General features: G+C 30.5%; 1 protein-coding gene across 1 annotated transcript in view; it reads left to right on the plus strand.

The window, feature by feature from the left end:
* The first annotated feature begins 10,217 nt into the window (after positions 1 to 10,217).
* LOC118070154 (calcium-activated potassium channel slowpoke-like) overlaps positions 10,218 to 26,956 on the plus strand; it is a 104,488-nt gene continuing 87,749 nt past the window's right edge. The window contains exons 1-4 of the mRNA XM_035088586.1: positions 10,218 to 10,491; positions 11,077 to 11,129; positions 12,574 to 12,741; positions 19,116 to 19,207. Coding sequence (XP_034944477.1) covers positions 10,218 to 10,491; positions 11,077 to 11,129; positions 12,574 to 12,741; positions 19,116 to 19,207 — 587 coding nt within the window. The remainder of the gene's footprint in view (positions 10,492 to 11,076; positions 11,130 to 12,573; positions 12,742 to 19,115; positions 19,208 to 26,956) is intronic.

The following is a 26,956-nucleotide window of genomic DNA, read 5'->3' on the forward strand; positions in this document are numbered from 1 at the left end:
TTTTTTATATTAATAAAAACTTTACAGAAACGGTGAAGCAAAGGAATAGAAAGTATCAGGAACACAGAGAAGAGAAAGGTAAGCAGGTAAAGAAAACCTACAAAATCAATAATAAAAAATAGAAGCGCAAGGGAAAGGGTCTACGCAATGGACAGCTCAGGTAAAAACCCTGTGGGGGACATAGAGCTTCGAAGGCGCACTGCTAAAGTAACGCACAGGTGAAATCCTGCGTGGGAAGCGCTTAGAGCCAAAAGATGCGCCGGACACTGACCAAAAGGAGAAGGGAAAAATTTGCGTAGATGATTGGAGGCTAATTAGGGCTAGGCCTAAATAATTAAATTAATTAAAACTTTGGATTGGAAACGCCCAATCTAGAAGCTTCCAAAGGATGCGCGGAAAGCACCTTAAAAAGCGCGCGGACTTGGACGCAAGAGAACACTCTCTTCCAAATTTTTACTGGGCACGGTGCAAATCCGAACTCAGCTTGATAAAATTTTTCAAACTCAGAATACTTTTAAATTAATTCTTGATCAACTCTAAATTTCAAAGATAAAATTTTTGGGCTTGAAATATACTCATCTGAGATTAAATAATTCCTACGTGGATTCTCTCTCTAACAAATTGCATATTTAAATTCTTTTATTTTAATTTTATTTATCTCCTAACAAAAATTATTAAAATAAAAATCGGGAGTGTAAGACAAAGGAAGGGAGATCAGTCAACTATGAAGGCTTCAAACGAAGATTTCACGAGGCCAACGGACAACCTTTCACCAAGACAGCCATTTAAAATCATCTCAACTACGCCGAAAGACGCCGCACCAACGCCGAGAGCCGAGAATCGAAGCGCGTCAACCAAACCAAGCAACTGCAGCCTTTCACGCGTATACAACCTTCTGCTACCTAGCTACCTGTTTAGCCAAGCTGTAAAACAAATTAGTGAGTAAAACGAGACAGATGACAGAAATTCAATAACGGGATCATTGACTATCATTAAGAACACAATCTCTATCTTGCTCTTGAGGAAAACTGAAATGCACCAGCGTGTTTTGTAAAGCACTATAAAGAACTTTTCCTGTATTGCTTTAATTCTCAATCTAAAAGGTATATTCTGCGTTGTGGTCTGTCCGCACCCATGGTGAGTAGAGGCCGATTGGGTCTTGACTCCGAAAAAAAACGAGACTATTTGTTATGAGGGGACGTAAACACAATATAAAAAGTGGTGGTGTCATAAAACGTGGGATGGGTAAAAGAGAAAAAAGCCCGGAGGGAGATTAAAAGAAAAGAAAACGGGTAAAATAAAACTTTCTTTAGGTTGCATTTCCGTTCAAAACTGTTTCCAATCGCGATTTGCGGTATAATACTTTGCGTAAGAAAGAAAGAAAGAAAGTAAAAAAATTTTCGAAAAAAAAGAATTATTGAAAATAAGAAAAAAAAAAAGAATTAAAACCTGATCTTACTGAGGGGACTAGTTTTTGGTTGAAAAAATTATTATAATAATTTTTAGGGGAAGTATGCCAAAAAACCATAACGCCGGTCAAAACAGAGGCTGTCCATGAAAATATAGGGGAAATGTGAGGGTTATTCTAGTAAAATTTGTTTTTTTTGGCTTCAAAAAAAGGGGAGCTCGGAGAGATTCACTGAAAAAAAGTATGAGCAAAATAGGCAAAAATTTCATTTTTACCTTCCCTTTAATAGAAGAAATTACTGCAAACAAAAAGACGATTCGAGTTGACATTAAAAATTGTAGAATCAAGTTGTAAAAAATAAAAAAAAAATAATAGTATTTTTATTTAAGGAAATATATGTTAAAAAAAAAAAATAACTAATCTAAAACGAAAGTGTATTGAAGGAGTAAATAGTAAAATTTTTTTTATTTAAAATTGTACTAATGTTAAGGAATAGGGAAAAAAGCAACAATACTGTTGTGAAATTACATTTTTTTTTTTATTTCTTTCAATAGTTAAAACTTTTTTTTTTGGAATACTTTTTGAATTTAAAGGTTTTTTGTTGTGCACTTTAAGTTGATAAACTGGCCAGTTTTTGAAAAGCGTGGAACACAAAATTAATTTATTCAAAAAATTATTTATTAACATGGAAAAAATTGTGAAAATCATACGGAAAAAAAAAAAAACAAATTGTAGGTAGCATGTGGCGTTATCATTACGACTCCTTTTTAGAGTACTATTATTGTTTTTTTTATGGCAATTTTGGTTAGAAAAGCTTTGACAAAATCCGCTTGTAAAAAAAAAAAAACGGGAAGATTAAAAATAGAATTTTTTCGAGTAAGTAGAATAGTGGAAATACCTGCAAATTGGTCAGTCATAAAAGTAGTTTTTTTTTTTTTTTGGAAAGAGTATTCGTAAAAGCAAGTTTAAAAACTGCTCGTTTTGATGGAAATTTGGAAAGAAAAAATCAATTAATCGAAGATTCATTAAGTTAAAAAGGAAAAAAAAAATGCGTCATGATACTTCACGGGGATGAGTTCAACAGTGAGTCACAAAATTCACTTTTAGAATTAGGGAAGCCTCTAAATTTTTTTCTTACGTAATAAAAAAAAGTCGTGAGTCAAAACAGGTTGATTAAAAATTCGTTTTTAAAGAAATTTTTCTTAATTAAATTGAAAATATATAAAATAAAAAAAGGAAAAACATTATTGATACGAGGGAGACAAGTCGTTTAAAATAGGGGAAAATATAAATTTTTTTTTTTTTTTTAAAAAAAGAAAAATATATAAAAAAAAGAAGTGACTCAGAACAGTTAGGTTTTTTTTTTAATTATTTCATCTTAAAATAAAAATTAAATTTTTGAGGGGAAAAAAATGAGTCAATCTAAAATTTTTTTTACTTATTATTCCAAATTACTTACTACACTTCATGAATGATGGAGTGTTTTCCACTATATTTTAATTTTTTTTGAATAAAACATTAAAGATTAATAGCATTTTAGGTGATTTAATAAGAAATTACTATAAAAAGATCATTACTCGGGAATATTTTCGATACTAGCTTTTATTTTTACCCTTTTGGAAAGTTAAAATAAAAAAAGTAATAAAAATATTTTAACAATAAAATAAGATTAACAGTAAATAATTCGCGAGAGTGAATATTAAGGGTTTTTTTTAAAATTATAAATTGTAAAACTTTTTTTTTGAGATTGAACTCACACTTTAGATTTTTTTTTTGGGAACGCATTACATAGAAAGGAAAAAATTTCATTTTTTAAAAAGGTCTATTAAAAATCTGATCAAATGTCGGGACAAGAATTGCCTTCGCACTCCAGTTGAAACAGAAATATAGTGAAGGAGCAGAGTAGAGTAGCAAGGGATCAGGTTTAATTCCGCGAAGTTAGAGCGTGAGTTTGCAGGGAAAAGAAAAATAGGAACTTTGCGCGGCCCTTGCCTCGCGAGGGACTGATGTTGGATACAAGAGCGGTTAGGAAAGCGAACAAGAAAGCATAGAGGAGGTGACAAAGAAGCAGATAAGCGTTATTTAGAGAGGAAACTAAACTGGTGTGGCAAGAGCTAATAACCTAGAAAAGTAATAGACAGCATAGAAAAGAATACTCAAACAGAGAATGCGCGTTACATGACCAGGGACTTGCTGTTCACCTTTAATACGCTCAGAAGCAGTGCAGTCTTTGATGGAAATACTACGCATGTTAGTCATTTTATGAGAAGGATGTCAGGGAGGCCAAAAGAATGGTGCCACCAGCAAACGAACGTTGGCTAGTGCAGTGCTAAGAAATAACTTAGAGGGAAGCGCGGCGGTGTATTCAAGGAACTGATTTTGAAAATGTAGAGGATCTAATTAAATTTTGAAGACAGATGTTATGCCACCAAAACACTATTTGAATGGCAAGGAGAAGCTGGGAGAGTAGTGCAAAAAGACAACGAAGGAGTCGTGACATATGCGAATCGTGTAAAAGATCTCAGTAACACAGATTAAGGAGATGTTATAGGGTTAACGCTGGGGACAAGCCATAAATGCAGCCACAGCTGAGAGTTTAGAAAGAGAATTTGTAAATGTTTTATTAAAGGATAAAATCGCCATATGAGCAGCGGGGTTCCGCGAGACAAGAATTTAGCGGAGACAATAGATTTCGCGATAGCTAACTGAGAAAGAGTGAGGAGCCATAGAGGTTTAAGAGATCATAATCAAGCTGAGAATAATTAATAGAGATAGAAGAGAGTACAGGAAAAATTATAATAGAGTAAATATGATTCAATCGAATCCAATAGTTTGTCAGCTATGTAACAAGAAGGACATGAAGGCGTCGAAATGTTTAGAGCTTAAATAGAGGACACAAGCCGTCCCAAGGCAAACTAATAAATAACGGAAAGACCACAGAGGAAACAGTTATGGAAGACAGAATTTATATTGTGAAAATTGTAAAATGACCGGTCATACAATAAATTATTGTAAAAAGTGAGGACCGAAGTAATTATCGAAATTTTTAATGAGAGTATAGATGACAGGGAGGATGCAGCAAGCTCCTCATAATTTTAATCCATATGGAAATTCTAATGAAAATAGAGGCCCAGGGGGTACTCACGAGTTTTATTAGAGGCCCGGGAGGCACTCAAAATTATAATAGAGACCCAGTACTCAGATATTAATAGAGGCCAAGGAGGCACTCAAAATTTTAATAGAGGAGGAGGTAATGGGCGCCCAAATCAGGGAGGAACGGCCAGCCCCTCCCGCATTATGGCGCAGCGCGGGACACGGGGCGAATTGCGCGCGCCGTCTTGCATATTCAGAATCGGAAGAGCGTCAGAACACCGGCCAGGATTGTCTAGAGAATATATCTTGTGGCCACAGTTTAATTAAACTGTGAATATTATAGCGCCGACAATAAGATTGATGCAAAAGAATTTATTCGCCCGGTGAAATTATGATAGACAACGGGTTGTGAGATTAATTTAATGAAAAGAAGTTTAATTGAGCGACGAAGTATATGTCGATAAAGAAAAAATTTTAAAGTTGAAAGGATTACGCCAAGTTTGGTAGATACAATAGGAGAGATAATATCTACCCTTGAGGATTTTCAGTACATTTCAGTTGGTACTGACAATTTTCCATAGCTAGAGATGGAATTTTAGGGTCCGACTTTTTAGGGAGAAACAACATTGATGTTATGTACCAAAGGCATGTTTAAGGTGGGATGGTGGTTATTTACTTTTCTGCGTGAAGAAACAATGATAATACTCACAAGAATACAGCATGGGTTTTATGTTTCGAGTGACAAACCCGAAGTTAAAATGTGGATATGTCAGAAGCTAGAGGTCAAGCCAGGGTTGATTTAGGAGAAGCAGTAGTCACAAATCGAGAAGGAAAGGGGTACATGTATATCTACAATCCGAGAGATCAGGATGTAGAGGTGGCGGTACCAGCCATCGAGCTAGAAGAAATCTCACAGTACAGAAGAGAGGATGATGAAGAAGAATGAATGCAAATGTAGCAATAATTAGTGTACAGCAAGAGGAAAGAGTTGAAAAGATTCTAGAGCTGATGCAGTTGAAGGATTTGAATGAGGAGGAAATAGACAGTATCAGGGACATTTGGAGAGGACATTCTGACAGATATTATCTACCTGGGGATTAAAATAGGGTGTACTGATGTTTTGGAACATAAAATTCCAACGACAGATGATATACCTATCAACACGAAGCAGTACCGTTATCCTCCACTGTTGAAGGATGAAATAAATAGACAGGTAGATGACCTTTGAGAATGACATTGTACAACCATCTCATTCACCGTATAAACACTCCTTTATGGATAGTACCTAAGAAGCCTGATGCACAGGGGAATAAGCGTTGGCGCATGGTCTTAGACTTTAGAGCATTGAATGAAAAAACAGTGGGACGCCTTCCCAATCCCACAAATATGTGATATTTTAGACCAAGTAGGAAAGGCACAGTATTTTTCAATTTTTGATTTAGCAGCAGGTTTTCATCACAAATTAAAGTACATGAGAAGGATAGGCACAAAACTGCATTTTCTACGGCTTTAGGACATTTTGAATTTAAAAGAATGCCTTTTGAATTTAAAAAACAGCAACAGCAACGTTTCAACGATTGATGCACAGTGTTTTAAGTGGACTGATTGGTTTATAGTTAGCAATTGTGTATGTAGATGACATAATTGTTTTTGCAGAAGTTTAGAGGAACATATGATAAAGCTCGATAGACTAATGAGTAGGTTGAGAGCTGCAAATTTAAAATTGCAACCAGAAAAATGTGAGTTATTGACGGGAGAGAGGTTGCATATCTGGGACACATTATCAGTGCGAAAGGGGTACGACCAGATCCAAATAAAATAATAGCGTTGAAAAATTTTCCTGTGCCAAAGAACATAAAAACATCAGGCAATTTTTAGGACTAGCTGGCTATTACAGGAGATTTATTCATAAGTTTTCTGATATAGCTAAGCCACTAACTAATTTGTTAAAGAAAAATTTACCGTTTGAATGGAAGCAGAACAACAAGAGGCATTTGAAAGGTTAAGAGATGAGCTGTGCAAGGAGCCAGTGTTACAATATCCTGACATGACTATACCATTCATAGTAACAACAGATGCATCTGGCTATGCCATAGCAGGTATACTGAGTCAAGGACCTCTAGGGAAAGACCGTCCTGTTGCTATACGTCCAGAATATTGAATGAAAATGAAAAAAAGGTATAGTACTTATGAGAAGGAAGCTCTAGCAATTTTGCATTCAGTGCAACAATTCAGACCATATTTATATGGTAAGAAATTTACACTAGTCACAGATCACAAAACCCTTGGTGTGGATGCAGACTGCCAAGGATCCAACTTCGCGACTTAACGCGATGGCGACTAAAACTTGAAGAATATGAATTTACTGTAGTCTATAAAGCTGGCAAGACAAATATCAACGCAGATGCACTTTCTAGGAATCCACCTCAAACCGATATGGAAGTTGATAGTAACCAGGCTAAGCAGGTTATGATGTTAACGAGATCTAAAGCTGCAGCAGAATTAAAATCAAAATCTACAGATCAAGTTAACAAGACTCAACCAACTGAGGATATGGAATTAGGAGGAAGACGAAAGGTTTCTCAGAAGAGAAAAATCGCCAGTCGTGATGAAGGGACACAGCCTCCCAGTGCTAATCCAGACCCGAAGAATAAATCTAAAGCTCATAGCTCTGAAGAATCAGAGAAAGTACCAAGATATGCAACGCGGTTCCAGAAAAGGAAGACGCAACAGGCATTGGAGAGGGAAGAGAAGAGTGGAAGAGGTCGCAGGAAAAGCACAAAAGGGTTGGTTGCCAGTAAGATTGCAGCAAAAAAATCATTTGTCAAGGAAAAAGTTTCACAAATTCCTCGAAAAAGAGGGAGACCGAGGAAGATCATAGAACTCAGCTCGAGTTCAGAAGAAGAGTTGATAGAGGAATTAGAGAAGATTCAGATGGAGAAAGATCCAGTGAGGATGAAGATTTAGGAGAAACTGAAGAAAGTAGTAAGAGCGAAAATGAAGGAAAAAAGGTCAGACAGCGGCAAGAAGTAGATGAGGAGCTCAGGAAAAGTGAGGAGCATGCCAGTGGCAAGGAAGAGAGGAAACACCACAGGGCTGGTGCAGGTCAGGTGTCTGGGAAGAAATCAGTATAGACGCTGACACATAAGATTCAGAGATGGGGGATTTCAGTGAAGAACGAAGAAATTTACAATGAAAATATTGAGAGTGAAGAAGAGCAAGAAGAAAAAATTGATGATAAACCAATGAGATCAGGAAAAGAGAGATACGTCATAGAAACCAGAGATCAGATTTACATGTGTAGAGTAAATTATTTGTATTTCCTAGACGAAGAAGGAAATCCACAAGATGAAGGGTCAAAGAGATGAAAGAAAGATCCTTATTCCCAAGGTTTAAGCATCTGAAAAAGAAAACAATAAAAAACAACGAAGATAGGCAAGAAAACACATATTGCGATAATAATAGGAAGAAAACTATCAAGAAGATTTTAGATGGATGAAGGATCCTTTTCGAGAATTATTGAAAAAACTTAAATTAAAAGCAATAGCTATAGCTTTCAGTAAAAACACATAAACGGAGTGACATGGAACAAAAAATGTTTAGATATATTGAAGATAGTGTAGAAGAAGTCAATACAGTAGTAGTGGTTTGTTTGGGAAAGGTCAGGTATGTCCCATGGAATGAGCGTACAGCTGTTTTAGAAGAGGCTCATGCAACACCAGTAGGGGGTCATAAAGGGGTCTCAAAAACTTATCGAAGGATCAGACTTAGACATTATTGGGAAGATATGAAGAGGGATGTACAAGATTACATAAAGAGTTGTGTGTCTTGTCAAATAAAAAAATTAAAAAGAGTGAAAACAAAACACCCTATGCAGATTACTGATACACCAGATGCAGCATTTGATAAAGTTGCATTAGACATAGTGGGACCATTACCAAAGACAGAAGAGGGACATACACATATCCTGACAGTACAAGATTTGTTAACAAAACTCACCATAGCCATACCATTGTGCAAAACAACCTCAGAAGAGATAGCAAGAGGATTGGTAAAAGAGTAATATGTGTATATGGAGCTCCTAAGACAATTCTCACCGATCAAGGAGCGAATCTGACTAGTAAATTAATGAAGAGGTTAGCAAAAATATTTAAAATAGAACAAGTCAGGACAACTGCATTTCATCCACAATCAAATGGATCATTAGAGCGATCACATCACTCATTAATAGAGTATCTGAAGCAATATACTAATAGGGAAATAGAAGACTGGGATGAGTGGTTAGAGCTGGCCACTTTTTCTTACAATACAAGTGTACATGAAGGGACACGATATCAACCTTTCCAAGTAGTTTTTGGACGACCAGCAAGACTGCCATCGAGCAGGGTAGAAGAAGATGATGATGTAATGACTTATGAAGATTTGGTAGACTTAAAGACGAAAATATATGATTTACAGCAACAAGCAAGAGGAACCTGATTCATGCTAAAATCAAAGAAATATATGACAAAAGGGTTAATGAAGTAAGATTCACAGTAGGAGATTATGTGTGTCTAGCAGTAGGTAAGAAATCAGGGAAGTTAGAGAATCAATATGAAGGACCATATAAAGTAATAGAAATATGCCAGATGGTAAAGTATGTATTAAAGTTGAAAATAAAGCAAGAGTAGTGCATCCTAATAGACTTATACTATCAAATATTGATAGTGGCGACAGCGAGTAGGAGACAAATTATTCTTGTCATATTTTTTTTTGACTGGTGACGAGATGGATCCAAGTCTAGAAGGGATAAAAAGTGGTGGTACGGATAACGGGTTTCTATGATGAAAACGGACAATTGATACCTAAAGAGATAGCTATAGTAGGGGTAGATGAGCCAATGATAGAAACTTGGATAGTGGATCCACCTTATGATTTCTTTAAGATGAGCCCTGAGAAGAGAGATAATTGCACGATAAAGGAAGCACTGCTAGGAATTAAATGGACACAAAAGGGGTATGCTTGGAATCAGAGTTTAGAAAAATTAGCAGATATATTAAAAAAAAGTTGGAGAAATTTATGTGATGGGAGCCGAAGTTGAAGAGATAGTGGTACATTATACAAGAAGAGAAGTAATTAATTTACGCATGACTTCAGATTTGCCTTTAGCAGACGAGAAGTGTGCTCATCATACAGTAAAGAATATAGGGGGCAAGTGTGCATTGAATATAGCTTATCGAGTAAAGAACAGAATTCTGAGAGGAAAGAGTGTTAGTACAAATCAGTTAGAAGAAAATCTAGGGGGTAATGATAAGGGAGAAGGAATATATGAAGATATGAGACCATTATTACCTAGGAAGAGAATTGCAAGATCAGCAGAAGATGTGATAAAGAAGAGTTTTACAGAGTTGCATGAATTAAAATATAGTCATAGTGTAAGACAAAAAAAAACTAGTGACTATGAGGAACTACGATACACTCCAAGGTTACAGGGAGCAGGAGAGAGAGAAGTAATAGAAAAGAAAGAGACAGAGAAAAGAGGAAAGCGAGGGAGCTTCAAGACTATTCGAATTTGGGTTGCGAGTATAATCATGCTCATGCTGGCACAACCTGCAGGAGCCATGTTAGGATATGATTGTGCATCAAGAAATATGAACGTGACAACTCTTTCATTATTGGATGTAGGAGAATGACCATCATATTCACCCATGATAAACTCCACCACGAATGTAGAGAGATGCACAATACGAAATTTGTTAGAGTTGGAATAGAACAGCGAGTATATGGAATACGAGCGAATGACACAACAAATCTTGGTATGACATTCGCAGGGAAATTATCGACTAATGGAAACTGTGAAGGATCACATTACAATGACCCATATGGAAATTGGGAAGAAGTAGTAGTTGAAGGATCTTTAGAAGTACACATACATGATTATTATGCTGAGGTCGACTTGGATAATAATAAAATAAGATTACGGTCAGGTACTACATGTGGTTTCACCGAAGGTTCGTGCGTAGACTCAGAGGGAGGAAATACCTAATGGAATTTCTTACCTGAAGATCGATGCAACACTGAACGATACTTATGTATTTGTATGAATCTTGTGTGTTATCCATCGCACTTATGAATCATGTGTGTTATTCATCATATTTATGTGTTTGCGATACCTGATTTTTAAGGGAATATTATAATCTATTATAATGGTAGTAATATGTATGTAATCGGATCAAATATTGATGTTGTGTGCAAAAAAATATACAAAAAAAATACAAAAATACGATAAACAAATAAACCTTTTTTTTTACATAAACAACACTGGACACTACCTCGAATAAAACATCCTCAATAAAAACACTACCTCAATAGAATAATACTAATAGCTGCAATTAACCAATAGAACCAATGTTGTAAGCATAAGTTTTATATAAAGTTGTAAAGGTAGCAGAAAGTTGAGCGAAGATAAAAACAGGGGAAAATTTAATTTGGATTCGCGTAGTAACCATTGGGATACTAACGCTTCATCCTAAAGTGGGGAGTTATGTTATAAACTGGATTTGTATTTTTTTTATATTAATAAAAACTTTAACAAGAAAACGGTGGAAGCAAAGGAATAGAAGTATCAGGAACACAGAGAAGAAGAAAGGTAAGCAGGTAAAGAAAACCTACAAAAATCAATAATAAAAAATAGAAGCGCAAGGGAAAGGGTCTACGCAATGACAGCTCAGGTAAAAAACCATGTGGGGGACATAGAGCTTCGAGGCGCATGCTAAGTAAGCACAGGTGAATCCTGCGTGGGGAAGCGCTAGAGCCAAAAGATGCGCCGGACACTGACCAAAAGGAGAAGGGAAAAATTTGCGTAGATGATTGGAGGAAATTAGGGCTAGGCCTAAATAATTAAATTAATTAAAACTTTGGATTGGAAAACGCCAATCTAGAAGCTTCCAAAGGATGCGCGGAAAGCACCTTAAAAAGCGCGGACTTGGACGCAAGAGACACTCTCTTCCAAATTTTTACTGGGCACGGTGCAAATCCGAACTCAGCTTGATAAAATTTTTCAAACTCAGAATACTTTTAAATTAATTCTTGATTCAACTCTAAAATTCAAAGATAAATTTTTGGGCTTGAAATATACTCATCTGAGATTAAATAATCCTACGTGGATTCTCTCTCTAACAAATTGCATATTTAAATTCTTTTATTTTAATTTTATTTATCTCCTAACAAAAATTATTAAAATAAAAATCGGGAGTGTAAGAAGAAGGAAGATCAGTCAACTAGAAGGCTTCAACGAAGATTTCCAACGAGCCAACGACAACCTTTCACCAAGACAGCCATAAAATCATCTCAACTACGCCGAAAGACGCCGCACCAACGCCGAGAGCCGAGAATCGAAGCGTCAACCAAACCAAGCAACTGCAGCCTTTCACGCGTATACAACCTTCTGCTACCTAGCTACCTGTTTAGCCAAGCTGTAAAACAATTTAGTGAGTAAAAAGATGACAGAAATTAAATAAAGAATTGACTATCATAAGAACAAATCTCTATCTTTCTTTGAGAAAACTAAATGCACCAGCGTGGTTTGTAAAGCACTAAGAACCTTTCCTATTTCTTTAATTCTCCATCTAAAGTATATTCTGCGTGGTCTCCGCACCCATGGTGAGTAGAGGACGATTGGGTCTTGACTCGAAAAAGAGACTATTCTGTTACTGAGACGTAACACAGAAGCTTAAGTATTTGCACAACTTCATTAGCAATCAGTTTATAGTATATTTTTATTTTTAAATTTCAAAATGTGGATTTGTTATATCGTACACACTTGTGATCAGAAAAAAAGACTGATAATCCTTGTACTGTTGAGAATAATAGTTTTAGTTTAATATCAATATTCTCTTATACAACCTATCGTGCTGCACGAATGATTGACTTCAATATTTATGCGCTGGAAATACATTGAAAATTAGTAAAAAGTAGCATATAGTTTATATTGCAAAATGCAGCTGAAAGTTTAAACAGCAATCTACATGTGTGGGATATTTATAATAATAATAATTATTCAATGTTTGCTTATTACAATTTATTAATTACAGCTTGAAAACTCAGGGGACCCTTTCGAGTTCACGAATCCACAACCGCTTTCTTATTGGACATGTGTTTATTTTTTAATTGTAACAATGTCTACGGTAGGATACGGCGATGTTTTCTGCAATACCGTTCTTGGCCGCACATTCCTAGTATTTTTTCTACTCGTCGGTTTGGTAAGCTCATTTTGTCCAAAATTATTGCCGAAGTGTACTGTTTACTATGCTCATCTTGTCTATCTTCTGTCTCTACTATCTCTATTTCTTCCATCTTTCAATTATTTTAATTTTTTTTACTATTCTTTCTCTCTATCTTTCTTTCTATGTACATATATATATATATATATATATATATATATATACATACTCATATATGTACATATAAATATCTATTTCTATCTCTATCTATATTTAATTGTCAGAATCATCCTTGAGTAGTAAATTATAAAATTCCAACTGTCATGAAAACTTTTATTTCTAAAAAGTACATTTTCACTATATATAATTAAAAGATAAAAAAATTTCTTAATGTTAATTAAATGAAAGTATTAATTAAATTTAATTTTTTTAGTTCTTTTTCTAACAGCTGGAATTTTCTCAAGGTTTTTAAGTCTACAAAACGAATGATATTATTTTGAAATTTGATATTTTTCAAATAATTTGAAATATTTATTTTATGAAAATTTTTTTATATGATCTTTGCCGTAAACATTGAGAAAATTTTTTACAAATTTTATTTTCGTGCAACAATCAATTAATTTTTTTCAATCATTTTACAAATATATCTAGAATAAATAGTGATAAATATATGCTGTATTATTAATGATCATTGATAAATTAAAAATTTTCCAGATAAAATAGACATTTTCGAACTTATTAATATATGTTGGTGAAAAATATTTTCTAATGTTCTGTGGAAAATTAAAAAAAAGGAACTTTCAAAAGTTTATAATGCATAAGATAATCTATGAATAAGTTATGTTCAATTTTATAGAAGAAACATATTATTATTAGAGATTGACGGATCGATCGTATTTTGAATATATTGTGTGATTTCTATGATTCTATTCCCTAAAAATACTTTCTATTATTCTAGATCTTGTAACTACGATAAGAGAAGTTTTTTTTTTGACAATACAATTTTAGAAATCATAGAATATATTGTAAAAATTATTTTTCATACAGGATATTATTTAATATTTAAAATCGATGGGCGTTAAAACATTATTGAATATTTTTTATATAATTATTCGTTTTGTATACTAAGTCGTGTAAGTGGGAGTAAAAATTGTCTGTTCATTTTTTAAAATTTTCATAAACATTACAAAAATTAAAATTCAATTTTGTATGATAAAATTGAACCGACAATAATACGACTACATTTGAGCAGTGTATATAGATATATGTATAAAAAAATGTCCTGCACTAGTTGCAAAAATACAATGATGAAATTTAGTAATTTTTTGAAGTTAAAATGATGGTAAATTAATGATTTTAGGACAGGACATTTTGTCTTCTAATCAAAATTTGAAATTTTGTTTGAATAGTGAGTGGACAGAAGACTTATCTAAAATATTTTCTAAAGACTTTGATATTATCATTAAGTAATGAATAATTGAAATAATTTATTAATCAATAGATTACCCATTAGAATAACAAGAAAGAAATCTGATAATAATTAGTTAAAAAAATTCAATATTCAACATCACTATTCAAGCGAACATTTTACACGCAACATCTATTAACAATAAAAATAAATAATTCGTGTCTATATGGTATATTTCGAATATAATTATGTGTAAATATAAACCGTTCGCTTTTCGCTTGAAAATGTGTTATATATGTTGATAAATGTTGCGTCAATATAATCGCTGCATATATTAAACAATAAAAACTTAATTCGTTTCGTTTACATATGAAATCGCCAAAAAACCATCAAAAAAATGAGAGAAGTTGCTTGTCAGTAAAAAGGGTTTGAACAAACTGCTGTGCATAATTATAGAATCAGTGAATTAGAAATTTATATGATTGCTATAGCATCACACAATCAGCTCACGTGTTCCGCCCGATTGTTTGAAAATAAGTCTACTCCTGATCATTCTCTTACTTATGGACCAACCGGTTAACCGAACATGACCTGCACCTCGAGCAGAGCAAGGCAGCACGGGAATCTCAATATACTGATATAGATTTTCTTTTTTTTTAATTTTATTTAGCGGTTTATTGTATTAATTACAAAGAGAGGTTGACGACTTTTATTTACTTTGTAAGTGCCAAGTAATTAACAATTTTTTGAAAATGTATTCTGTTCTTACGTTACTTTTACTAATCTTATTAACTTACTGATAAGTAAGGAAAATAGTTATTACAATCCTTACTTTTTTACCGTCAGTATTAAATAAATGTATTTTACAAGTAGTTTTATCAGAAGATTTATATATCAGTTTACCGGTATTTGAGTTTTTTTTAACTTAACGAATGTTCTCTTGATAAAATGCCGTTTACTTAAACAACGAATTACCTGTTAATGTAACAAAGTCTTAATTTATTGATAAATATCTGTTTGAGTTAAACCATATTCAGCAGATTATATCACTATAGATTCGTGAGGATAAATATATACGTTATGTATCATTATTCTTGATGAGGGTAGTAAAATTTTATCGACCAAATAATGTAAAAACAATAGTACGGAAATGGGGTTGTCTATAAATATTTTTATGACTATAGAAAATAGTAATAACGTAGACTAGTCAAAATCTATAGTAACGAATGTTCTTGATTCTTACCGCTTAAATATTTTATTAATTAACATAAAAGCTAGAACAAATGTACTATAAATAGATAGCTAGGATATCTATGGAGGAACATTTCTATCAAATACAGAAGTTTATGGATGTAAAAAAAAAATTATTTTAATTATATTTTAGTTTCTTACTAAATAAAACGCTAAGAAAATTTTTTTATTGAAATAATAAAAATAAAAATATCTCAACAAATCCATTCCGAACATTCATAAAATTATTTATTTTCTAAAATTTATTGATCAATGAGTTTATAAAGTGCTATTAGAATATAAGATTTTCAAATTTGATATAAAAATAAAAATTCTGTATCAGTGGTTTTCAAATGAATTATTAAAAAATGATTTCTTGTGTTCAATCGTCCAATATATTTATGAAGAATAATAAACACAAATAGATATCGTATATTTATAAAATGGGTTTATGACATAGTAAACGAGACTTTTAATGTGTCCCAGCATACCAAGAGTTTTCACGATCGCCAACCGTATTAAAAAAACCGTCAAAATAAATCAATATACGTAATGGCAAATCATAAAGGTGGGTATGGGCGTAATATTGGCTGAATTTCAACAACGATTTGATACCATTTGTACCATTTCGGAATTGAGCTGTAATAAAATATATGTGAGGAACATTTGGTTATTGTTCAAACTAAGTATAGTAAAATGTGCTTTGAAATTCAAAATACGCAGATATAAATATCTCTAAATTCAAATAGTTACGAAATTTATAATTAAAATAGGGAAAAGTAGGACAATCATTACAAATTTACGAATTCTTGTAAAATTTTCTTCCTCATTTTTCACATATCTTCATCTTATTTATTTTCTCTGTTAACATCTTGATATATATCTTCTTTTAATCGCAAGAAAGTTTTTAATTTTCTTACGTCTAATGTTAATCCTAAGTATCTTTTCCCTTTTTATCAATTTCTCGTAATTTTCTTTTCTTCTGTCTCGTATTTTCTTATTCCTTTTCATTTGTCTTCTCTCGTTCTCACTTTCTGCGAGGCACTTGACCACGATAAGAGTTGAGGGTTCTCTCTTGAACTCACGGAAAACTCGATTTACAGTGCTGAGACGATATACAAACTGAGTCAACAAGAGTGAACTTGTCTGAGAGAGCTCACACGCGAAAACAAAATTATCGAGCCTCGAGCAAGTGTTTAAGACTTATATGCAATTTCTCGAGACTTGATCGAGCTTGTGCATGACTAAAATTAATTTGTTTCTACCAACGATTTTCTTACCAAAATGTATAACTATTGTTATTCATATTCTCTAAATTAGTTGAATAATTATCTTATTGAGAGTTTGATAGAAAAATATATAAAGATATATACAGGTATTTGCTAGAAAGAATATTATTTGTACATCAAAATAGTACGTTTCAAAATATTGGACTAAACTCAAAAGTATTTACTTAAGTGTAAACATATATACATACACGGAGAAAGTTTTCAATTAAAAATTACCCAATATTCGTGGTTACTTACTCTCTTAAACTGAAACAGTGAAAACACCTGTGAATCAGTGAATATTCACTGATTTGTCGTAGTTTTCACTGATTCAGTTTAAGAGAGTAGTATAAATAAAAAACATAATGTTCTAAATTCGTCCATACTCCTGACAAAAGCATAAGTATCATTATTGATAAAGAACAAAATAACATGAAATTATTAGTTAATTTATAACAGAAGATTATATGGATGAGTTAAAGCGACTATTATTATCAGCCATTGAAATTTTTCAATTTCTCTCAAACTGTTTTTTCAATATTTTCTCATAAGTAATTTTTTGACACTTTTGGTGTAAAAATGGCTCAATTAACACCTCCCAAGTATAATTTTTATGGAAAAAATCCTAACTTAACTCGAAAAAAGTAAATTTTATTTTTTTTCTAGGGTAATTTTTATGATTTTATTTTCTTCGTGTATATGTAATGTAAATACGTAAATATAAATTGTCTTTGACTACTTTGATATTTCTTTGAGTATATAATTTTGATGGAAAAAAACTAATTTATTCTTATCGTGCCGGTGTTAAGAGCTTGAGCGCTCGTCCTGTTTGTTTGTCTGTCTGTGTTATGCGTATGCTCAAACGCTGCTGAAATCGCTGCGACATTAAAAAACTCGCCGCTTTGTTTATAAATTCTGTCTCTCGAACACCTATAGCCGTTGCGTTCTAGTACAGTATTAACATTATTAATTTCGCGCATAATAATTTTAAATTTTCTCATATAAAAACATATCGTGCGATATTTATTTATATTTTATCGTTTGAATTACTAATGATAATTTATTTAATTGATAAAATGAGTCGAAGGATTGGATAGTCTGAGAAAATGACCAATTTTCTTTAATCAAATGACTTAATTTTTTTGATAATTAATTTTACACATGTTTCATTATTCATATATACTAATTAATTTAAAATTGAGGAAATTGATGTGACATATTTTATTGATTAATTCAAAATTTATAAACAAGTTTGAACCTATTTAAAAAGTCAAATATCATAAAATAATAAAAAAGTTAATGATTATTGATGCCATTAATATTACAGAAATTGATGTTACGTCAATTGTCAAAGTTTGATACAAAAAAACTGAAATACACAATTTGTTGATTTTTCATTTATTTTACTATCTTTATTCTTTAATTTATATATATTCGATTGTTAATAACCATTGAAATGTTTGTTTTTTGCCATTAAATTGTTGTTTATGTAATTTGTAGATCATAAAAAATTTTACAACTATTATTATCATAAAGGAAATGAATGAAATTTTTTTGATTTTGTAAATAAAAACCATCTGTTTTTAAAGCTAATCACCATAAAATTTTAAAATCTCAGTGATTGGATTAATAGCATTAAATACAAAATAATATCCATTACATTGTAACGCTTTTTCATACATTAACAGCTTTCAATAAAAGGAAACAATTACCAAACTAAATGTGTAATGTAATTTAAAAAATACAGATTATAACTCTAAAATTTAACAATCTTAAATATTTTAAATTATAATACGCAATAATGATTAAAAGTTGAGATTGTAAATTGAATTTTGTACTGCTTCTTCTTTACTAATACTTTAAAAATAGTTGTAATAGGTTTAGTGCATACGTTTTTAACAATTATGTGAATTAGAAGAATTACTTGAACAACGAATGAGTTTTATATAAAAATGAACAAAATAGTAATACTGAGAATCAATTGTGACCTGCTGCTCTCTCAAATGTAACAGATACTGCAGTTGCTTATAAGCTTATTCTTCTCAACAACTACATGTTCTCTTATTCTATGTTTCTTCAATTGCATTTCCTTGTTACTTCTTTTCTTACGTATAATCGTAATCTATCATTCACGATGCATACAGTTGATTATAACCTGTGATTTCGATATTTTTCGTCTAAATAAATGCTTTAACTAGTACTTGTACATTCTTAGTATTGCACTTGACTCTGTAGAATGTTCAATACAGCAAGGTCAATTGCGAAGAAATCTCTCTTGAGAATTCAATCAATCACAATTCAGATATTCTAAAATTGATTCATTTCTTCGCAAAGGACCTAATGAGGTTATTCTCACTAATTTTCAATTGGTCGATCTTTCAAAAATAGCAATGGAATATAATAACAGGGCATAAGCTTGCTATGAATGTGTAAGAAGCCTTGGCCATTCATTCACTTGAATTTTACAATTATCAACAGTAGAATTCTTGAGTTGTTTCTATTTACAGGCCATTTTTGCTAGTAGCATTCCTGAGATAATAGAGCTCGTAGGCAGTAGGTCCAAGTACAGCGGCGAATACAAGCGGGAACATGGAAAGAGGTATTAATCAATTCAATCCATCAATCTCCATGTTTGTAATCATATGTTTTTGATAAGGGATTCTTTATTATTTTTAATCGAGTAGGAATGCGATTTTAAACTTTCATTTATTTCTACTGATTATCGTTCTTTCATTTTTTTTCATTTTTTTTCTTCAAAATATCGAACGTAGGATATTCAAAAATAACTAATTTTATTTGCAATGATCAATTTTAAATAACGATCTTTACTTTATCTAGTGTTATTTCCTCAAAATTAATCATTGAATATACACTGTTTCCTTTTTCAGAGAGTATGTAACTTGTCAGACGTACATTTATAACTGGAGATTAAGAATCGATCTCCATAAACTAGACCAGTGTTTAATTACTCTGAATGCCAGTTGGCCTAATCATTTAATGCGTATTGCATTTCTTAATTATTTTAAACGGAATGAATAGTGACAACAGGGAATTATTACTTTGCTCTTTAATACGAAAGAATAGAATTAAATGTTTTTAAAAAAGTAAGATGATATAATAAAAAATAACAAAATGATTATGAGATTAATTTTTAACTAAATTTAAAAAGATGAAAATTAAATTTAGACAATTATTATTCAAGCGAAAAATTTCAAACTTTTCTATAAAAATACGTTATCTTATTTAATTTCCAACAAGACATCACTGTATGACCTTCAGGAAAACAAAAATAACTTTCTAATTCGAAAAGATAGATATTTTATATTATTTGATTCAAGTTAAATTTTTATTTTTTTCAAAAAACTTCATTCTTCCTGAAATAAATGATATCTTTTTGAGTACAAAATTAGATAAAACACAAACATTATCGTGTGGTAATAATTTTTTATTGAGTAATAATAATTTTATGAAGAGCAATTATGATTAAATCTTTCCAGTTAAATTAGTTACATAACTTTAAGTGGAATAAAAAAGTATTGATTAGTAAAGCAAATTGGTTCATCATTCATCAGTTTGCCCACGTAGAAAGCAAGACTGAGTCATTTCTGGCCTAAAACTGGATCAGCCTAGTCAACCATGGCCCATTGTTAGGTCAGAAACGAGCCAGTTTTACTCTCTACTTAAGGTATCACTTTAATATGCTTTTATGTACCTTTTTACTTTAATTAGAAACACGAAATAATTATGTTTGAATTCATTTATATACCAAATAGGTAATTATTTTCCAGAAAGTCATTTCTAATCTAATTGTTTCAATTTTTTTTAATATCCGTTCTATTGCGAAATTAAGATTCACTGAGAAAAAAAATTTCGTTAAATGAAAGAATTTTTTATTTAATCAATAAAAGAAACTTGGAATATTCTCAAAATAACGTTTTATTCAATACAAAAATATTTTTATCAAAAACACATTTTGTCATTTGTTTCATTGTTCCAAAATTTAAAAAAAAATGACACTTTATTCATTTGATTAAATAAAATGATTTTTAATAAAATAGTCATTATCCAAAGAAATATTTCATTACGACTATTTGAAATTTCGATGTTAATGATCAAATGAAATATTTTTTGCATGAAGTAAATTTTTTTCTCAGTGTTAATATGCACTTGAATAAAATGAAGTCCATTAGACAAATCTTTAAACAAGGAGGGATTAAAATTAGAAACTCAATCATTTTAGAATTTGACATACATAGCATTGAAATAATTGGAATTTTATCTGAAATAACGTGAGTACTTCATAATTAGAGTTATACTAAAGAGCATTTGATAAATAAGGATATAAATAGTATGAAGATCAATGTAAAACCATGGATTGACGTAATTTCTGTCTAAAATTATATCTGATACTAGGAGAGACTAGTTGAAGTAACTGAAGCATGGAGGTTTAATTAATTTCTCCTTGTCATATTTCCAAGCTATCAGCTAATCTTTCTTATTGGATAGTAAGATTTGAGTAAATTATTCCGATATTTGCCAAGAAGAACGTACTTCTATTCAACATTTTCTAATCTGTAATATGTCATTTAATGAGTTGCAAATAATTATACACCTTTTTTTAAGTCTTTTATGTACATTTTATTATATTCCTATGTATAACACTTTTTGAAATAACTATAATTTAGTATGATAAAAATTTACAAAGTTCGTAACCAAATGAAGAAAAAAGTAATGACTTTGATATTATCACATCATGAATACGTTGTAGAATTATGCTGATTAATTCCATTATCAATGAATTTTCTTTTCTTTTTGCCATGTTAATAATGTCAACTACAAATACGTAGTTGAAATAAAAAATAAATTGTTCTTCTTCTATAGAAGTTTATGAAAGTTGTCACAATTAGAAACTTATGCTCAAGAACTCTACACTATATTTTTTTCCCATTGAACATTACTTTAAGGGTACTCGGAAATTTTCTGGACTCTCAAAAATACTTAAAAATTATATATTTCTTTATTTATAATTTCTAAATTTTTATTCGTAAAAACCATTTTTTAAGGAAAATTTGAAAATGATTGTTTAATTTTTTATCTAACGAAACTAAAATAATTCTATGAATGTCTAATTGGTTTATTTATTTATTCTTTGTCATGAACACAGCTCAATTAATCAATATTTTTTCAATGACAAAAAATAATCATTTGAATATTCATTGAATAGCGTTGTCAATATTGATGATGACTATTTTGCTGTAAAAAATTTGTTTATCACAATGAATATCAAATTGAACGTAAAGCAATAAATACGCATGATTTCATAATGATATGTACATGTATATATTGTCAAACAGAAATATTCAATATTTCTCATGTTAGAAAATTTTTTAGAACTTCTCTTGGCTTTGATGGTCAGAAATTTGAACTGAAGTTGAAAATATCTTCATCATAAATATTTTCTATAAAATTTTTTTTTTTTAAAAAGTTGATTATTTCTTTGGTGTTAACATGACGATATCTAATGATGAATTTTTTCTTTCCATATGATCCTAAATGTAAATTCACCTAGATTCTATTACATTTAAAGATCTTTGAATATTGTTCTAATTATCTTTCATCAGATCCAAAAATGTTTTCCGAGTAAGTGGTACTATAGAGTTGAAATATTTGTGGAATTATCAAAATATTCCATTCAGTTTAAATTTAAATGGCCAAAGCAAAAGAGACTTTTCAAATTTCTTCTGTCTACAGACGATAGATTTTTTATAATAATAAATATTGTATATCAGTATATTTTCTTAATTCAACGGAGGTCAGAGGGTCACGAGAATATAAAAAATCAATAAAGGGTTATTGAGGATAAAGATGTTATAATTAAAGCATCAAGTTTTTCTGATTCACAGATATATGTCAGAAGTCTCTTTGGACTCTTGGCCTCATTTTTTGTAATATCTTCGTTATTGTCCAATTGATTATACACACCATTCAATTCATGTCAGTTTTAGTGCACTATTCATCACTTTAGTCTGCTACCTAATTTAAACCTTATATTTTTCATCAAGACTGTCCAATGCTCCACTCAATTCTATGAATGTGCTCAAGTTAACGGATTTAATACGATCGGAGAGGCACATTTGAAATATTATTTTTATTCACTATTCATTTATTACAAATAAATTCGTTTAGCTATCCTAATATAAAAAGCATAGAGCAATAACGCACGGCATAAGTGTTGACATGAAGCTTTTTCATAATAATAATATTTTTGACAAATAATTTCTAATTATTGATAAATATTTACGGAAAGAAAATTCGTCTGAAAATTACTTTGAGATTTGACATCAAAATTATCCGTACTGTGGGCAACCCAGGGATATTTGAACGGTTTGTAACTATTTTAAATTTTCAGTAATATAATGTATTTTTAAAATGTAATAAGTTTTGTGCTTAATTTATAAACTATGACGATTAATTATTGTTAGAAATTCATTTTTGTGATAATTTTAGAACTACTGATTTCTACCTTTAAACTCGTAAGCTCATCCAGAACAAAGTTTTTAATTGACCTTGAAACAACAGTTTGAGCTGGACTGCGGTTTTCTATTTCAGGTTAATGTATATTCTTAAAAGATACTTATGCGCAAAGGATTTTTAGTGATGAGAAAAAACATCGTTAAATAGCATTTAAAATATTAATATTTTTAGGGTAAATATTTCAGTGAATAGACCAAGTCGGCAGTTTTGTGTGAGTAAACTTTCACTTAAATAATAAAACAAAATGACTACATTTAATTTTGGATAAATACTTTAATCAAAGAAGGAAGATTAATAATTTGAAATGTTTTTATCAAAAGATGGGATATCCCTGGATAACCCAAAATAATGAAGTAATTTTTAGACAACATTTTTCTCCGTGTACATATGCATATAAGAAATAAGTAGTAAGAAAATTTGATACAATTCTGTAAACGATTAGTCGAAAGGTTTGGACTACGAAAGTCTGATCCTTATTAAAAAGTTAGGTTTGTTTGAATTTCACGGCAACGGAATTATTGTGGGCGTAGGCGGTGTTTGCCAGCTGGATCCCAGAGATTACGGAGCTCGCCGCGAACCGCAGCAAGTACGGTGGCCAATACAAGCGCGAGCGTGGACGCAGGTACCCTAACAATCCACCTGAATGTGGACACAAACCTCTTATAAAAGCAATTAATTAACCCCTATAAAAATTAGCTACAAATTAATCGTTTTATAATATTTTTAGCCCTTATTCTAACTAATCTCTCTTCTATTTCTCTTTCTTTACTTTTATTTTGAATAGAATTAATTTGATTAGTATCGCCTTTTTAACAGTAGAAGTGAAATGGGCATAAATAGTCGTCTCTTTTGATTACTTCAATTATTATTTTTTTATAGAAAAATTGAAATACATTTTTATTTTCTATCTTATAATCAACATCGAATTTTTTTTAACTATCATTATTTTTATTTATTTGTTCATTTGAAAAGATCATCAATTTAATAATTTGATTCACAATAATGTTAGTTAAAATTTATTTGTAAAGATTTTTTAAATAAACTAATGACTACTATTACTGACTTTCACTTCTGAAATTGAAACCTTTCAAAAATTTATTAGATATTAATTTTTTTTCTTTCGTCCACTTCTATATTCACTCTCACCAGAATATACTCTAATGTTATTTCTGATTTCTTCTTCTCGCTGTTTTATCGCTTATATTATAAAATTAAAAAATTTAGAGTTTGTTCTAAATGTTAAATAGCTTAATTGACTAACTTAAGCTTTGAACTATTGTCCAATTCCCGTACATTGTGAACTTATTTTTCTCTGAACTAAATAGTGTTATTCAAATTTCAATGATATAGTGTAGGCCATATTTATACATTAATTCGTCTAATTACTTTATCGTTAATTATTTAATCAATATTATGTGGTTATTATTTTAGTCTGTATTAATCACATTTTTATATATTGTATATTTATTTATTATTCACGAGTAATAAATGAAAGTTTAGCAATAAAATTTTGTATTTGTCGATAGGTCAAACAAATTTTTTTATAATGTTTAATTAATTTTCAATTCAATATTATGTCGTTAAATACAGTAAATTTTGCACATCCATGAAAGCGATGAATTTTCATTAATTCTATTAAAATGTTTTGATTAAATTTTATTTACCATATTTATTTATGATTTTTCTATCTTAATAATAATGATAATAATGTATTGGACGTGAAAATAATCTTGAACAATATTAGGTCTATTTTACGGCATGTGTTACTGTTTTGTGTAAAAAGAAACGTGGCTAAACTAATTAAACGTAATATTGATGTAGTTATATTAAAAAAAAGCGCATTGTTAACGTAGTTGGGATAGTAGAATATGGTATAGGTATAGGTATTACTATCGCTAATGAATACCTATTTAAGGCTAGTAGAATAGCACGTAATTATCACGATGCTGTCAAGAGTTACGAGCGTAGAGCAGCTAAACGTGAAATGATGGCTTTAAAAATTTCATTGATTAATTATCATCTTCTGTACAAAGTTTGATTTTATTATAAAATATTCATTACGGGATACCGTTGTTGTGATTTAATGATAATCATTTAACATTAGCCTGTTCACATTTTAATGCTTGATGCTCATTATAGTCAAAATTTGGCTGCGGCACACTAGGTAGTTTAGAAATAGTCACTGTTATAATTTTTTCTTAAAATTTTGGATAATTTACATGAGATATAAAACAACGTTGACACGCACGAACATGAGAAATGCTTTAATTACCTTAGCTAAATAATCATTTATCAGTTACACTTATTTATATACATTTTTTATACGTGCGTTTGTTTCATTTAATTTCTTACACTCGTTAAATAAAAATTGAAAAAAAACTACAAAAGATTTATTATCTTAAACACTACTATACTTACAATATCTCATTTAAAGTAACAACATGAATAATACTAACATCAATTTTTTAATGAATTTCTTTTCTGGTTGTTGAATTTTTCGTTTAAATAGGGTAAAACAATCGAAATATGCTTATTAATGTGTAAAAGTGATTATTTAATTTTTGTCAAATATGAAAGTTCTTAACTTGAAATATTCAGAGTTTTATGACGATATGCAGTGCGAATGGCTAAAAAAACAAACATATCTAATAAAGTTATGGAAAATTTCCAGTACTCTATCTTTGACTTATTGTTCTTTCTACTTTGTTGACAATTTTACTATGAATAAATGTTGATGTAAATAATTGAATGAATCCTCTCATAATGGTCTATTGATGAGTATTATCACTTGTAGTATTTCTTTGTTCCATTTTCACAACATTGAATAAATTTTTTTTTTAAATTATCCAATAATTGTCGGCCATTAAGTCAAATCTTTTCAGCTTCTCTCCAATTTCAGTGCTAAAAATTTCATAATGGAGAAAAGTTTTGTTGACAATTATTTATAACCAAATATAGTTTATAAGAATGATTTTTTAACAATAATTAAACTTAATTAGATTACTTTACAATATAAAAAGTAACAGGAGATTAGGGTTTAAGGGAAAAGCTTCTAGTGAGATCTGAAGTGAAAGCCTCGATATCCATTGCTCTTTTTATACATGATGTGTTGGTCTCCACATACTTTTTCGAGTTATTTTTTATTCAAGAGGTCGAAGGGTGAAATCCTTTTTGAAAGAGGCATGGGCACTAAAATTGGAGTGGAGCTCTACTTAGGGACGAATGCTACATTTATCTAAATTTGTGGTAAAAAGTGATACGAAAAATATTGAATCTTTATATTCTCTATCTGGTAAAGATTTTCTTGTACTTTCGTGTTTGTTCACTCATTGTTAGTTGACGAAATGTTAACATAGTCTCAAAAATATAGTAATTTTGCACTTTATTTTATTTTTATTGTAAAATTGTAGAAAACTTTTCTCAGAAATTATGATTAAATCGATATTAATCACGTTTTTTTCTTTCAGAAATATTAGATTTATAGGTAAATGTGAATCCTTTTGTCGTAACGGGTAAGAGTATGTAAATGATCATTCATTATTTTATTTCTTCTTTAACTTGTTTTTTTCTTTTTTGATTAACTCATTGAAGTAATTCAATTTTACAATGGATTTCAAAATATTGTTACGTTTAAATTACATCTTTTTGTTAATTTAATTTCAATAAAATACTTTCGATAAAATGGTTATGTAAAGTGCATTTTTTGATTGTTTTACCCTATCGAGGATAAGAATTTTCGACAAAACTTTTTATTAATAGATTTGCTAAATGTATGAATTATTTTAATAAATTATAAATTCATCAAATAATAAAA

The sequence above is a fragment of the Chelonus insularis genome, unplaced genomic scaffold, assembly GCF_013357705.1.
Source record: "Chelonus insularis isolate UGA/USDA-ARS -01 unplaced genomic scaffold, ASM1335770v1 contig_533_pilon, whole genome shotgun sequence".
In the NCBI taxonomy this organism is placed as follows: domain Eukaryota; kingdom Metazoa; phylum Arthropoda; class Insecta; order Hymenoptera; family Braconidae; genus Chelonus; species Chelonus insularis.